The sequence below is a fragment of the Monomorium pharaonis genome, chromosome 6 (assembly GCF_013373865.1).
Source record: "Monomorium pharaonis isolate MP-MQ-018 chromosome 6, ASM1337386v2, whole genome shotgun sequence".
Lineage (NCBI taxonomy): Eukaryota > Metazoa > Arthropoda > Insecta > Hymenoptera > Formicidae > Monomorium > Monomorium pharaonis.
Window position 1 is genome coordinate 962,067 of NC_050472.1, and position 15,636 is coordinate 977,702.

Here is a 15,636-nt window from a genome sequence, read left to right on the forward strand (position 1 = left end):
GCCGTTGCGCTTTGTTAATTGCATCATTTCTATCCCCTTCCTCCATCTCTCCTTCTCTTTTTCTCGTTTCTCATGAATTTTCGCGACTGTCGACAGTTGTCGTTAATTATTATCGCGGTCGTTCCTGCTGCGAATTTCCTAGCGGCACACTCCTGAATTTACGTTTATACGAAGCTTATCGCACAGATTATCGCATCTATGAGAAGGTTTCACAAAATTGAAATGTTACCGACGGGATTTCGCAAGATTACCAACCAATAATAAATTGCAAATTAATAGATACTTTTTAGATGTAATTAAAATATAACTTTTGACTTGAAAATATAATTATGTAAAATGTTTTTATTTATTTATCGAGTAGTTTAATTTCTTATTTGTTCATTGACTGGTGATTCCAGAAGTTTTAATTAAAGAAAAAAGGTATATGAGAATTGAAATTAAGCTGTTTCTTTTTTTAAACTGTTGACTTTGAAGGATTATTTTTAAGAACTGTTAAAATGTATATGTAACTGTTTTATTGTTTTGTCGGTGTACATTTTGCAAGAGAACGTATTTAAAGCAAAATGCTAAATTAAATTGTGGTAATGTGCTTTTACTTTGTACAAGGGTTTTCTTATGATATTTTGTTAGTTATACAAAAGTACATCCGCGTAATGTGCGAGTAGCAGAAATGTCACTTGATAATTAATAAAAAGTGTCTCTGAAAAGTACTAGTTTTTTATTTAATTATACTTCCTAATAAAGAGAATTTTGCGACTTTGTTTGCGACTTGTTTTAAAAAGTTAAATAAATTACTTAAAATAAATTATATCTACTCCTTACAACTTTATGCTCTTCAAAACAAAACACTTCTTTTTTAACTACAGAAATATAATACATGTCATAAAAATTTTAACAACTTGCAAGAAACGAATGCCCCTTATGTTTAAATGCTTTATACATTATTTATATATTATTTACATCTTTAAACGCAATTGAAGTTTTTATTATTCAAACCTTTGTGGCTAATTGTGCACGTATGACGTGAGCGCAAGCTGATCAATACGAAAATAAGGAAAATAAACATAGTAAAAGCAGCCAACCGTGCGATCTGTGTCGAGGTACGTTAAATCGGGCATTAGCGATTACGCGTAATATATTGCTGCTTATAGATTGATCGATTATTATTAGTTACGCTCTAAAGAAGACACGTGGCGTATCTTCGAGCGTTTGCTAGTGCTCGTACCTTGAAACTGAAAAATGCGCGCAGTAAGTACAATCTTAGGATTACGACGCATTACAATCCCTTAAAATCGATTGATAGACATCTGCATTTAAGATATCGTATATTAGAAAATTGCATGTCATATTTAAATAAATAATTCTGAAACTTTTTACATTTCTAAGGATTACGATTTCGAAAATTTGCAATTTTAAATCGTGTAAATTATTTATATTCAAACTCGACAAGATGTCAAAAGAATATTTCTTTCTCTCTTCTGCTACATACACAGATGAAGTGTATAATGGCTACTCATTTCCAGTATCCATTTTTTGGTTTGCGCACGATTCACCAATCCGTTATCTATTATACTTTGTGTGAATGGTAACTTGAAAGGAGCCACTCCCAAACGACTCTTTTTTCTCTGTGAACAAAGACGGTGAACTAATACTGATTTTTTTTTCTCTCAATATCAATTTCATCATGGGTTCTAATTCGGTCTTATTGCGCTCTCTTTTGTCCGTATTGTCGTTCCTCCACATGCGCGAGCGACCGTCTTAATCGGCCGTACCGAGAGACATTAAGAGACACGGTAGTGGCTCACGCCAAGTGAAAGCGCAGCGCGAGATCGACCGTGTGTATTTGTATTTACGCGAGTATGCTATTATTGCGAGCACTCGAGATTATCGGATCTCAAAAACGGCTAAACGGATCGAGTTCTAACTAGGCTCAATCGAAAGCTTGCAGTCGATTTGTGTTAGAAAACTGTTTTTGTTTTTCCTCTACGTACCCTATGGTATGGGAGGAGATATCACGACGCAAAATCCAAATGTTGAAATTTCTTATTAAAAAACGTCGTCACTGTCGTCAACCTTGTAGGCACGTAAGGGACGAGAAGGAAGACGAAGTGTACGGTCGTTGCTTTGACACCAGCGGCGCTAACTTCTATGATAAGGAAGTGGTTGCAGTAGATACATCCGGGAATCGCGATGCAAACGCCGCTCACTAGTGAGATAGTAGTTCTGTTTGTGTTGCGTGCACTTTTTGCATAGTGAATTTTGGAACGCAGCCCGAGTGTGTAGATACTCGCGACAGCACAGTGTATTTCTAGGTGCGATCCACTTGACGCTATAAATGTTTTGAAGCATTTGAGTGACCAATCAGAATAAAGAATTTTACGAATTGGCCAATTATAGAATGTTGCGAAGCGTTCGTAGCATCAAGTAGATCACACCCATTATTGGATTACGTTGGTGCCAATGGCTCGCACTAAGTGACGTGCAATGTGAGGTTATAATACAAATTTCTATTGAAAATATGTGAAATATATGAAATTTTTATGCTAAATGTTCTCACATTTTTCTTTTATTGTGTTATACAGATGTACTAAACATTTAACTGAGCTATGTTACTCTCTGATTCAATTTTACACTGGTGTCGATGAGATAAGATGTTATGTGCATCAGTTAAATGCTGTAATTGTCAATCAATATTAACAACCTTTAATTAGCTTGAATAACTTAAATAAATGTTTTTATAACACTAATTTTTATTCCTTGGTTTACTAGTAACATATATAATTGCTATTATCTTAGTGACAAAAGATGGTCATTATCCTCACCACATTATCAATATTTAATCAGTGCACAATTTTATACATCACACCTTATCTATTTAATTATTAACACCAATGTAAAATTAAAAACAAAATTACTTTTTTAAAAAAGGTAAAAAAGCGCGTCAAGTATGTAGTTTTTTTTTTTTTTAAGGAAAAAAATTATAAAATTCTAGATAATACTTTTGATCATATCAAATTCAACCAAAGTGATATATAATCTATAAATACTACAAAATGCATGATATCCAAACAAAATTATCTTTTTGAAAAAGGTAAAAAAAGCGCGCCAAGTGTGTAATTTTCCTTTAAAAAAAAATCACAAAATCCAAGAATACTTTTGATAAATTCAATCTAAGTGATATTTTTTATAATGAAAAAAATCACAAATCTAAAATAAAACTTTTGATTAAAATTCAACCTATAAGTAATATATATATTACATATTATATATATATATATATATATATATATATATATATATATATATATATTACTTAGGTTGGATCAAAAGTTTTATCTTAGATTTGTGATTTTTTTTCGTTATAAAAAATATCACTTAGATTGAATTTATCAAAAGTATTCTTTTGATAAATAATATATATAATATATATATTACTTGGGTTAAATTTAATGTTTTTTTTTTATATATTACTTAGGTTGAATTTAATCAAAAGTATTCTTGAATTTTGTGATTTTTTTTTAACCACACACTTGGCGCGCTTTTTTTATCTTTTATAGATAATACAGAAAGAGATTTCTGGTATTAACGAGATATTACATTTTTGTCCTTTCTGTTTCAGGTATGATTTATGAACGTTTACCAATCTTTTCCGGATACTTCAATACCGGTAAGTTGTATCAAGAGTTACTACGTGATAATTTTATGATAATCGAATTTGAATGTTGATCCGTTTGTTTTTACAAGACAAAATAAAAATAAAATATATAAAAATGTAATAAAATATTATACAAAAAAGTATAATAATAATAAAAAGTAACAATTTATTTTAATTAGAAGAGAAATTTAGTTTTAAGGTATAATATACGTGTTTGATTAATTGAATCTTAAAATGACAGAAGAGTGTAATTTTAGTGTCATTTATTTATATAAGTTATTAATAATTAATAACAAAATTGGAGCTAATTTAATAGTTTTAAGAAGCAACTTTTATGTAATTACCTGTAATACTGTTAAAATTGTAAAGTAATAGGTTAAGACAACCAGCACAAGAATTGTTTAATTTTACGATTGACTCATTGAAAGAGATTGCATTTAAATGTAACGATATCTTAACCTATTTCAAATTAAAAGAGACAGTTATGTTTTATTTATTTTTTATTTGTTAAAACCTTCCGAGTTTCTAGAAAATCAAGTCACATTCAGCTTTCGACTTTCGACTAAGTAATGCATTTTCAATTTTTCTTTCGTTTTCTTCTGAAATTTACTTTTTGCAGCTTAGATCTATATTACTTTCGGTTTTGCTTTATTTTACCATGTAGCTAAAGCTAGCAGCCAAAAACAGCAGCCAAACGTCGAGCGGCCAGGGCCGAACGTCATATAGGCGTTTCCAGGGGGCACCATTCAATCAAACGTTAAAAATTCCCTGGTTATGAGATTTTTAACAAATTTTGAAAAATTTGCATACAGTTTAGTAATTATAATACATAATCGATTATTCGCGAGAGGATGTGCATTTCCCTAATTGTTATAAATATTTAAAAAATTAATTTTTATTGTTTTTTGCGCCTCACGCCTAAACGCAATGTACGATTTCCTTCAAATTTGGCTGGAAAGATCTTTCTGTAACGTACAATCGACTGATCGATCATTCGCGAGAGGACGTGCATTTCCCTAATTGTTATAAATAATTAAATAATTGATTTTTATCGTTTTGTGCGCTTCACGTCTAATCGCAATGTACGATTTCCTCCAAATTTGGCTGGAAATATCTTTCCGTAACGTACAATCGACTGATCGATCATTCGCGAGAGGACGTGCATTTCCCTAATTGTTATAAATATTTAAAAAATTAATTTGTATCTTTTTTTGCCCCTCACGCCTAAACGCAGAATGCGATTTCCTCCAAATTTGCCTGTAAATATCTTTCCGTAACGTTCAATCGACTGATCGATCATTCGCGAGAGGACGTGCATTTTCCTAATTGTTATAATTTTTAACGTTTGATTGAATGGTGTCCTCTGGAAACGCTTATATGACGTTTGGCCCTAGCTGCTCGGCGTTTGGCTGCTGCCTTTGGCTGCTAGCTTCAGCTACATTATTTTACCCTCGTTCGTTCCTCGAAACCATCACGAAAACGGAAAAGCAGGCGTTTTATGCCATTTATCTGATTCCGCCGGCTAAGATCGAGAAAGTGAGAATCCAGGGATGTCATGTTGGCGCGTCGGGACGCTTAGATTTAACGCTTAGCTTCACCGTTGATGCACGATCGGCGGAACAATGGCGACGGCGCGGAAGCCGCGAAGTAACGGAGCGCCGAAAAATAACGATAAATCCGTCGACGAGAAGAGGAGGCGGGTACGTTGTTCTCATCTCTCGTGTTTACGAGTCTCTGTGAGTATTCCGGGTGTACTCGGTAGAATAAATCACTCGAAGGGAGCTAGAAGGGGAAGAGGAGGAGGCCGCATGATCCTTTCTACCTTCGCCATAGATCATCGGTAACGATCGGCATGAAAAACCGGGAAGCCCAGTTCGGGAGTGGCGCCCTTTCCGGATGAAGGAAGCACGGAATTCATCGGCGATTCCACCGGCGACGCTTCCGTCGATATTTCCTCATTACAATGGCGAGGACAACGAGATGGGAGGGCGAAGGTTCGAAGAGAAGGATGAAGAGGCGGGTATAGCGCGAAAGACGAAGAAACCCACGAGAACGATCAGATCGACTGTCCCACGGGAAGGGCTTTCTTGGAAAATCCCTAAGTCAATCTGGAAGGATTACTGGCGCTTGAAGAAAATGGAGCAGGGTCGGGCGGAGAATGCGAGGGAAATTATACGTGCGTATGTGACAGCGAATTGAGATAAATAATAATAGAGATCAATGTCGGGATGATTGGATTTTGTTGCGAATTATTTGATTTTTCTTTCCTTTTGCGTCTGCCAGAAAGAACCTATTCTCGTAAAGCACACAACAGTAAATGTCGCATTATTATATACTATAATGAGATACGTTGAGAATACCGCCATTTCTTGCGTTTGTGAATCATTTGATTCGTCCTCGAGTGACTTCAAGAGACCATAAATTTTGAATGGGAATATCTTTATATCTCTGCCACCAATTAAGTAATTTTTTTCTTATATACGTTTATACATAGTTATAACAAATACACTAGTACAATACCACTCTGTGTTGGTGGCGAATGATGCACGAGCCATAAAACAATTGTTTCTATTATTTATTACGGACGTGTCTTCTCTCATCCTTTGTCTGTCTCTAAACGAACTCCTGTATCTTCTGAAATAATTGTGCAAATGTTGTTTTTTCAATTTGACATACAAACTTAATTACGATGCTGTGCTCCTCTTGAGATTTCGCAAATGCCATCGTAGTCACGATAAAAATTCCATCTGTATCAAACGACGAAGTGTAGTGGTATATATTACATATGAGCAATTTATTATGTTTATGAATTACACCGATCTTATATGAATGCGGTACAATTATTGCTGTGGCAATGTAATAGCGCGTATTTGCATATCTGTATTAGGGTAAATAATACGATTGGCGCCAACAACGTCAGTTTGACAAATGTATCGGAGAATGTTTAACGTTCGGGACTATCCGCGGCTTTGATTGTGACAGCGGAATGTTGAGTTACGGATGTGAAAGTGAGTGTAGAACACCATGCTGTGACGAGCGAAGAGATTCGCGCGCGAACATCTGTTGATGCGTCTAAAATGAGTCTCTCTCGCATGTCTCTTCTTCTCTCTTTAGAATATGGGAAGCTCGAAGTTAATGATTCTAACTCGAAACAAATGTCGCTTATTCTGACAGTAGCCAGCTAGCGATTTCGTCCGAGCGATAAATTTGGCAGTAAATTGTCGCGTTAACCGTAAAGTAAGTTATCTTAAACGTTCGGGCAGCTGCAGGTGCGACTGACGCTTCGTTACGCCACGCTATAAAGGCTTTCTGAGCCATCGTCAGTTTTTATTAAACTTAGCGAGGTGACGAAGGCTTGAAAAAGGTAAATGATCGAAGCCACGCATCGAAAGACCATTCGCGATTATATGCGAAAATCTGATATGTCCTGATTTAAAAGCTGCAGCATAATTTTATGGTTTGTACGTTGCAGAGAGCTCGTTAATTTAAAAATAATTGTAAGAATTAGTGATCGTTTTTTTCTTGAAAAAAAAAAAAAATCTAGTAATAGGTAGCCACTAAATGTATTTTGTTTAGTATACTGGTGTAATGTTTAGCAAATCTAAATAAACCTAATAATCAACCATTTAATAATAACTACTAATTTTGATGATATTAAAAACATTTAATTAAAATTATTTTATCAAAGTTAATAACTATCTAGGCTTGATTATTAGTAGACTTTTTGTCAGTGTTCCCGAAATTAATAATCAAATGGGATTCTTTCGATTAATGGAATTATCTTTATTTATTGGCCGAAATTAACGGCGTTACATTTCAGTGATAATATTTTATTTTTAAAACAGATGCGTTTTGCATCGTTTTAAATAGTAGATAACGTTTTCTAGATATTTTGAGGCATAAAAGTCGCGTTATCTGGACATTCTGCCAAATGAATAACGTCGGATGCGGAAATTGGTGCTCAATTTTGATATCAAATTTCAAAGATAACCAGCCATGTATTCGACAGAGTCACGTGGGACAGAGAAAAATACCTCCGAATGAATATTTATGTATGGATAGTGAGCAGCCATAGTCGACATCCGTTGTACGGACTCGACCGGCATGTCCGAAAAAAGAGGATATCGATTCATCAATATTTATGAAGATACAAAAACGCGAACGACGAACGTGATGAAGGATCTTTCGCACGTCGAAGTAACGTAGGTAACACTTTAACGGAAACCGGTGTAAAATCGTGTAACACTGTAACTTAAGACGGCAGTTTAAAAATTTAACGTATCTTTTTTTTTACATAATTATAATGAATTGAAGAATGTCCATTTTTATGTGATTTCAGTAAAATTAAAGATAACTTGTTAAAAATATAAGGAGACTTACAAATGATAATAAACTCGTTTTTGTAAAAGAATAATATGAAAAAAAGAAGTTCTTAAAAGAACAACAAAAGATTATAAAATTAAGATAAATGTAAACTTTATTAGTAAAATATATTATGAATAATCTCGCAGAGTATATTTTACTAATGCTAATTCTCTGTTACAGATTCTATATAAATTCTATATAAAGTATTTTTATAAAAAAAATATATATATATGGGGAAAATAAGTTAAACCAAGATTAAAGTTATGCTACAGTGGTGTAAACGGGCTTTATTAGAGAATATTAAATTTGCATAGCAGCCTATAGCTTTACTGATTCAATCAATCTATTTTTTCTTTTTTCGTGAAAGCTCGGATATTTCTAGAAGTTGCGTAATCTCGTTACTTCGCTTTACAATAGAATGATCGAGAAATGAGACCGACTTGATGCGGAATATCCAACTTAATGAAATCAGATTGAAATGAAACGTGACTTTAGCTTCCGAACTGGACGTGACGAGCACGCGAAATTATCGAAATTTTATAACTTTTACAAACCCAGTCGGCCCCCGTAATGAGCTGACAAGGGAAATTCTGAAGGGAAAATTTTTATCGCGACGGGAATTTCGTGGTTATGTGACTGGAATTGCCCGTCATTTGTGGTTGCATTTTGTCGATTTTCCTCTAATAAAAAAAGTATTGTGAAAGAAAAAGTCACATGACTTTTTTCGTCGTATAAAAGAGAGAAATGAAATTTACTTACAAGGGAACCTCGCAAATCCAAAAATTCTGATTTTAATGAAATTGTCTTTACCTTTGCAGGGTGGTTTCAACCCTTTAAACCGTTTATAAGCCTAAACAAAAAATTTTTTAATTTATGTATTTACCCCCTCTACATTTATGCCAAGTTCATTAAAATCAGAATTTTCGGGTTTGCGAGGTTCCCTTGTTAGTTTTCCTCCTATTGCTTATTATATTGAATATTATTTATTATTATAACTGGGAAAGACTAAATGGAAACGTCCTGTCTCTTTTTTAGTTATTGTTGGACTAAATTATAAATTAGAGAGGAGGGAAGGGAAGAATATGATGTTAAGACATCATTACTGACTCCAAAGTATTTAATCTTTGTTTCTCAGAAAACGATATTTCCAGGTTGACTTCATTTATTTAGGCCGTCGCGCGTGTCGCTTTCGCGTCCACCCTCTTCCGCTTAAATTGGACATAAAAAATTGCGTTCACAAGAAACGCCATCAATTTAATCCTGAATTTTCTCGCACAGAAATTATACATATTATTTCATTTTGAATTGTACGATGCTGTGGATTTTGATCGTCATTTCTATTATGCAATTGTTAATTATAGATATTCTTCATAGAAATATCTATAAGGAATACGACAGGAAACAATGATGAAAAGAATTGTTCTAATTATTATAATAAAATAGCATTTTAATAGGCATATTAAATAATTACTAAAATCTTGAATAAACAAAAGATGAAACTTTTAATGTATACTTGTAAAAAATATTTGTTTAGCAACTGCGACGTCGACAGTGTTCCATAACTGTCTTTATTACAAAACTCAGTTAAATTTTGCTATACGATATTTCGCTAAACTTATCATAAGGTTAGACGGGCAGGATTTTCGGGTCCCGCTCGTTAACCAGCGGTTTCACATATGTGCCCCTCGCACGCGGTGCGTTGAACCAACTCCGCGAAATTTATAACCGGCGTTATACGGAGTCGCAGGAAAGAAGACAAGAGCGTGAGAGCGCGAAAGGACTGGGGAAAGAGCGCGCCAGAGGCAGAAGGAAAGTGAGCGCGCGCAATGCAGCGTGCCCGCACGTCGCGTCGTCGCGTCGCATTTTCATACATGTACAAGAAGTTAATTTTCATCGCGTAAAATATACGTTTCGATTTGTTGCGGGGTGCGAAAGCGGTCATGTCACATTGTCGACGCTGTCTCGTCTGTCGTGAAATGCATTCGCGACACGTGCATTGTGCAAATTAATTGATTTAATCTTACGTTTACATAGAATGATTTCTAAGTAAATACAAAAAATAAACATAATATTTCTTGAATTAAGAAGAAAGAATTTTAGGAAGAAAAGACCTTATACATCTATCCTAAATTGCTTTGTTTTCAACATATAAGAGAAATAGAAAAAGAGAAAAAGAAAAGCTATTTCGCGCGTGCTGCGATTAAGCGCCCAACGGTGCAACCCGATCGTTCTCTTCACAAAGCTTCGCGTTGCTTGATGTCCACTGCTTTGCGATTCATCGACATATAGTTTTGCTTTTCGAGATAAAAAAGAGGGAATAAGTGATCGACCGAAGAGGAGTGGAGATCTTTATACATCATTGTCTTGTTAGTTAAGGGTGCTTTTCATTTAGTGACACAAGTCGACACAAGCATCGTTCTATCTTTTTTTTATGTTCAATGAGTAACAAAGGTAATGCGAAAAAAAACCATTAGAAAGAAATACGTTGAAAACGAATCAATCGACCATCCATCGTTCACTCAATCTCTCTCTCTTTCTCTCTCTCTCTCGCTCTCCCCCCCCCCTCCCCCTCTCATTTTCTTGCACTTTGAGTCGTCAGACGTAACAGAAGCTCGTGAGAAGCTGAAAAGACGTTCGTGCCGATATCAAGTTTCTCGAGTAAGCATTGCCACATTATTTTCGCAATGAATTTAATCAATTTTGGCTATAATTAAAAAATAGATATCGTAGTTATAGCGTCTTTTCTCTAAAATTGATGTATCATAAAATTAATTATATATTACATTTACTTCATAATTATATGTCAGAAAGACGTTTGATTGTTTTTCTAATAAATGTAATTATACATATACATGTAAATATATCTCTATATTTAAAATCTATTTGTGTACTAATTACCGCGATTTACTTTTACTTTTAGTCCATATGATTATTAAATTAATGCTGTATTAATTAATTTCTCATTAATTATTGAGAAAACTCGTAAAATGAAGATTTTTACATTCTCTTCAACTTGCTCTATCTATGCAAAATCTTGCACGAGAGGTGATGCAATTACATCGGAGGAAAAATAATACAAAACACGATATTCTACGTACATCTCTGCAGAGTTAATGAAACGCGCTATCAATTATCGCCATACTTCTCGCCGAGAAATTCCTTTTATTCGTCTTACTTTGCGCAAGCAAATGAGAAGATAAATCACGAATGAGTTAATTCCCGCGGGTGCATTTATTGTGCGACTTTATGATGTATTAATGTGTGGACGTCACCACATCACGTTTTGTCCGCTGCCGCGAGCTGCAATTCGTTATCTCCCATTTTGTCAATTAATATTAGTCAAATCCTAATTAAATTGCGTCGCTTAAGAATTTCTCATTGACATGTACACGACGAGAAAAGAACAATGAATAATAATTAAGCATTAATTGTGCACGTACGTGAATGAAAAAGAATATAATTTTCACAATCTATAATGTAGAAAATAAATTACAAAAATAATAATTATCATAAAATCACAATTACATTGCATAATAAATGGATATAAAATATTTCAATGTTCAATGACAGTATTAGTACAATGACAGATTTTTAAGTAAATAAAAAAGTATGAATCGATCTTTTATTAAATTTTCTGCAATTGAACACGATTGTTTGTATTCACAGGAGAGAATTAATTATGTTTAATCGTGACGAGCAGGTCAAGTCGCTTTACCAACTTGAATTTCGCATATTGTTTCATACAATATGTTTAAGTACATACTCGCTAATCTCGGTTATCTACACGTCGCGGATAAAAACACATTTACGTATTAATTTCGGCGACAGGACGAACGTTCGACACGTGCATCGCCCAACATGTGGGTGACTGCACGCGCGAATGCGCTTTGATGTAACTCTCTTTTCATTGATTCAGAATGAAAGACCGTCAAGCTCTCTTCCCTTCAACGAAATAATCATCCGCATCAAGGATTTTCCGCGTAATTATCTTGACGATTAACCGCGCGGGCGCGGCCACCGTATGGAGTTAATTCTATCCTCATCCCCCTTGTGCCCTCTTCTCCCGCGTTTCCCTCTGTTCCCACTTACCGCGAGATGAAAACACGCGCGCGCGCGCGCGTGCGGGAAATACGAGAGAATGCCATAATTGCAACTGATAAAGCCATTACGGAACTGAATTTGTCGGAGAGAGTTCCAGGACGGGCCACCACTCTATTATTTATCGTTTAACCCGTGAGATTGCTAATTGCCTTATTAAATTCGACATCGATATGCGCTTGATCGACGAATTATCCAGAGGAATAAAATTTCTTTTTTCTTTTTATAAATTCTTAATGTATCGTGTTCACATACAATTCTTTAGTATTTTTTTAAATTTTTTCCGCTCGATCTAATTCGGGCTGCTCGTTTCAGCCAGTTAATAGAATTTCTCTGTGGTTTCGCTATACCAGATTGCCAATTTAACGACATTCCCAATTCTCGCGGTTCCAAAATGCGGATTACGCCGTTTTCCCACATTTGCCGGCGATGATATGCAGCGTGAATTCCTGGCCTTTATTGCCTCGTACATTGCTGTCATCACGTACCGTATTGAATCAGCACTGTCGCGGCGACGTTATAGCGAAAATTTTCTCCGGTTTATTGGATACATCAGGTGTGCCTAATTAGCGCTTGCTGCAAGTACCAAATCGACCATGTTACTACTATATGTTGTGGATTATGCTAAATAATTAAAGAAGAAGAAAAAAGAAAACTTCGAGAAAACGACGTAGGATGTACGGTAGATATATTATAACAATTATGTACTAAATTGAATTTTATTAAATTTTCCTAAGATTATAGTAAAATTCTTCAAATTTTATTAAATTTTATTAAAACTAATAAAATAATAAATTTTATATAATTATGAAATTCTTTAGTATCTACATTTTAAGATTTTACCGTAGATTTTAAGAGAAAATCCTGTCATAAAAATAATTTATGGTTTCTTTTCTTTAAAATGTGAACGCGTGACATAAAGAGATCTAACGACATAAAGATTTTGCGATAAAGATTTATTTTTATAATAAATTGTCCGACCAACAAATATTACCTATATCTTGTCTCCGAGAAACCATAACAGAAAAAATGTCATCCGATAATATGCAGAGAATATATTAAAATAATATTAAATCATATACGACGGTATATGATTTAATATTATTTTAATATATTCTCTGCATATTATCGGATAAAGTATGCCGCGTTTTAAAACTGGTCGTATTTGAGAAAGAGAAATAATAATGAGAGAGGCAGAGAAATTGCTGTCTGCGCAAGCTCGATTACTCATTAAATCGAAATATTCGCACAAAGTGGTCACGATAATGATTCTGTTAGTAAAACATCTCGCGCTCTCGCGCGGGATTAACGTCAGGAGTGTTTCTTTTTATGGACCTTTTCTTTTTAACGTGTGAGATGTTTGTAAAGACGATGTATTGAGTTTCACTGCTTTGGCAAAGACGATGACGGAAGACGCGGATGCGGTGAACGCGTTTGATTTCATAAACTTACCAGACATTAGGTATACAAGAAGAAAATATTTTCACCAAAAGCTACGTAATAACGTGTAATGATTTTATCTGCAATAGGAAGCCCCGCTAGGTTCAATGACTTCGAATCGTTGGTTGAAGAATTGTACTTTTTTTCTTTCCTTTAATTTCCTTCTGTCGCTCTTTTTTCGCTTTCTTTTTTTTCTCTGTCTATATATTTTATCTCTCCGTTTTTATTTTTGAAAAATTATTTTACAATTCTTCGTTCACGATTACCATAATTTTAAGGGTAAATTTTAAGAGAAAATTTTTTTTGTGTATAAGATTGCTTTGTAAATAAGTCACAGAGAATGGAACGTTTCTTCAGTACTTTCCTTATCTTGTTCTATCTTAAATATTTTTGTCGTCTTCGTAACATTTTTCGTCTTATACCATGTTCGCTTTCGGGAAATGAAATCCAGGCACACTTAGCTGGTGTGTCTTTGATATCCATGACTCTCTTCGTCTCAGAACGAACATGGGAAAGAACATAATGGTAATCTCCGCAGAAGTAACGGAGGGGGCGAGAAGATAAAGATACTCGAGAGATTCACGAAAGGAAACCGCCCTTGACGAGCCCTTTTCACTGTTAATGCGAATTTAATGCATCGTCGTCTTTTTTTACGCTCGCTCTCTCTCTCTCTCTCTCTCTCTCTCTCTCTCTCTCTCTCTCTCTCTCTCTCTGGCTCATTTCTTGTTTTTCTTCTTACCTTCAAACGAGCACATTTCTTTTTCATATTTTTCCTCTATACCACTTACAATAAATCGCAAGCCCACCGATCTATCTATGGCAGAATCATTCCGATTCCGTTTTAAATAATGTTAAAAATAATACAGCAAGCCATTTTACTTTTTAATAGTACAAAAAAGTTTTATTTTAACTTGAAATTCTTAAAAAATGTTTTATTTATGTCATGATATAATAATTCTATAAGTTAAAAAAATCTTGACATAATTTTAATTTATTAATAAGATTTGAATTAATAAGAATAATAATTGTTTGTACATAATTATTTTTTAAGATTTTTACATTAGATAAAATTTACTTTATGCTATTAAAAAGTAAAATAATTTGCTATAGGACAAGATAATATAATGTTATTAAACTAGAAAAAACATAACAATATAAAAGCAACAAGCATTATTATAAACAGGTAAATATTTAAGCCATGGTTCTTTTCTCTGACAAATTTTTGCAACGATGTGTTCTTAAAAAAAAAGTTTGAAACCTAACTGCTTGTTTGTTTTAAAGTGTATTTGATAATTTGATTGATCAATATTCTACACGGTAAAAAACATTTGTATTTGTGTTAAAATTTTTTTGCAGAAAGTTTTGTGTTAAATTTATAGTTGTCTGTTAATTTAACATATGGCTGTTATGTTAATTCAAGTAAAGTGTTAAATTAGAATATCTGAAAAAAATGTAAAAATAACGCAATGTGCACGCACTTTTAATTTTACATAATAAATATGTTCCTTATTATCAGTGACAGCATTTATCTGTTAAAATTGACTGAAAAAAATGTTGAGTATATTCTACAAGTCCCGCCAGTTAGTGCGCGGCGACGCCAATAGGCGAGCAAGCGGCTTAACTCTCTCAGGAATAAAATGCCGCGCTACATAAAGACCACTTGCATCGCGATTAAGGCAAACTAAAAATAGCTTACCCCCAAAATTTAGAGAGCACATATAAAGTTTTTTGTCGATGATCCTGAAACAATCTATATATGCAATTGTAAGAAATTTTTTTTAGCATTTCTAAAATAACAATTATTGAACATATACATATACGATATGTTAAATTAACATATATAATGTGTTAAAATAATATTATATAATGCTAAAATAACGTATATAATATGTTATTGTAACACGGTTATATATGTTACATTAACATTATTATAATGTTCATGTTAAAGTAACATGTTATATGTGTTACTTTGACATAATTTTCTCATTAAATTGTTACATAAAAATTATGTCAAATTATAAAATTTACATTTATTGTTATGTTAAACATAACATAAAATTTATGTTGCTATTTAACAC

The 15,636-nt window shown here is 33.7% G+C and overlaps 1 protein-coding gene and 1 long non-coding RNA gene across 7 annotated transcripts in view; both read left to right on the top strand.

Annotated features, from left to right (window-relative positions):
- LOC105832614 (slo-interacting protein 1) overlaps positions 1 to 15,636 on the top strand; it is a 184,135-nt gene that overhangs the window by 117,455 nt on the left and 51,044 nt on the right. For 4 of the 6 annotated variants that reach the window (XM_036288065.1, XM_036288069.1, XM_036288067.1 and 1 more), the window contains exon 2: positions 3,620 to 3,667. The exons of the other annotated variants lie outside the window; for them this stretch is intronic. In XM_036288065.1, the coding sequence (XP_036143958.1) occupies positions 3,629 to 3,667 (39 nt within the window). In that variant the 5' untranslated portion in view covers positions 3,620 to 3,628. The remainder of the gene's footprint in view (positions 1 to 3,619; positions 3,668 to 15,636) is intronic. 6 annotated transcript variants of the gene reach the window in all.
- On the top strand, positions 4,940 to 12,758 carry LOC118645973. The gene is made up of 2 exons (XR_004963602.1): positions 4,940 to 8,678; positions 8,957 to 12,758. It is a non-coding gene; the product is annotated as an uncharacterized LOC118645973 (long non-coding RNA).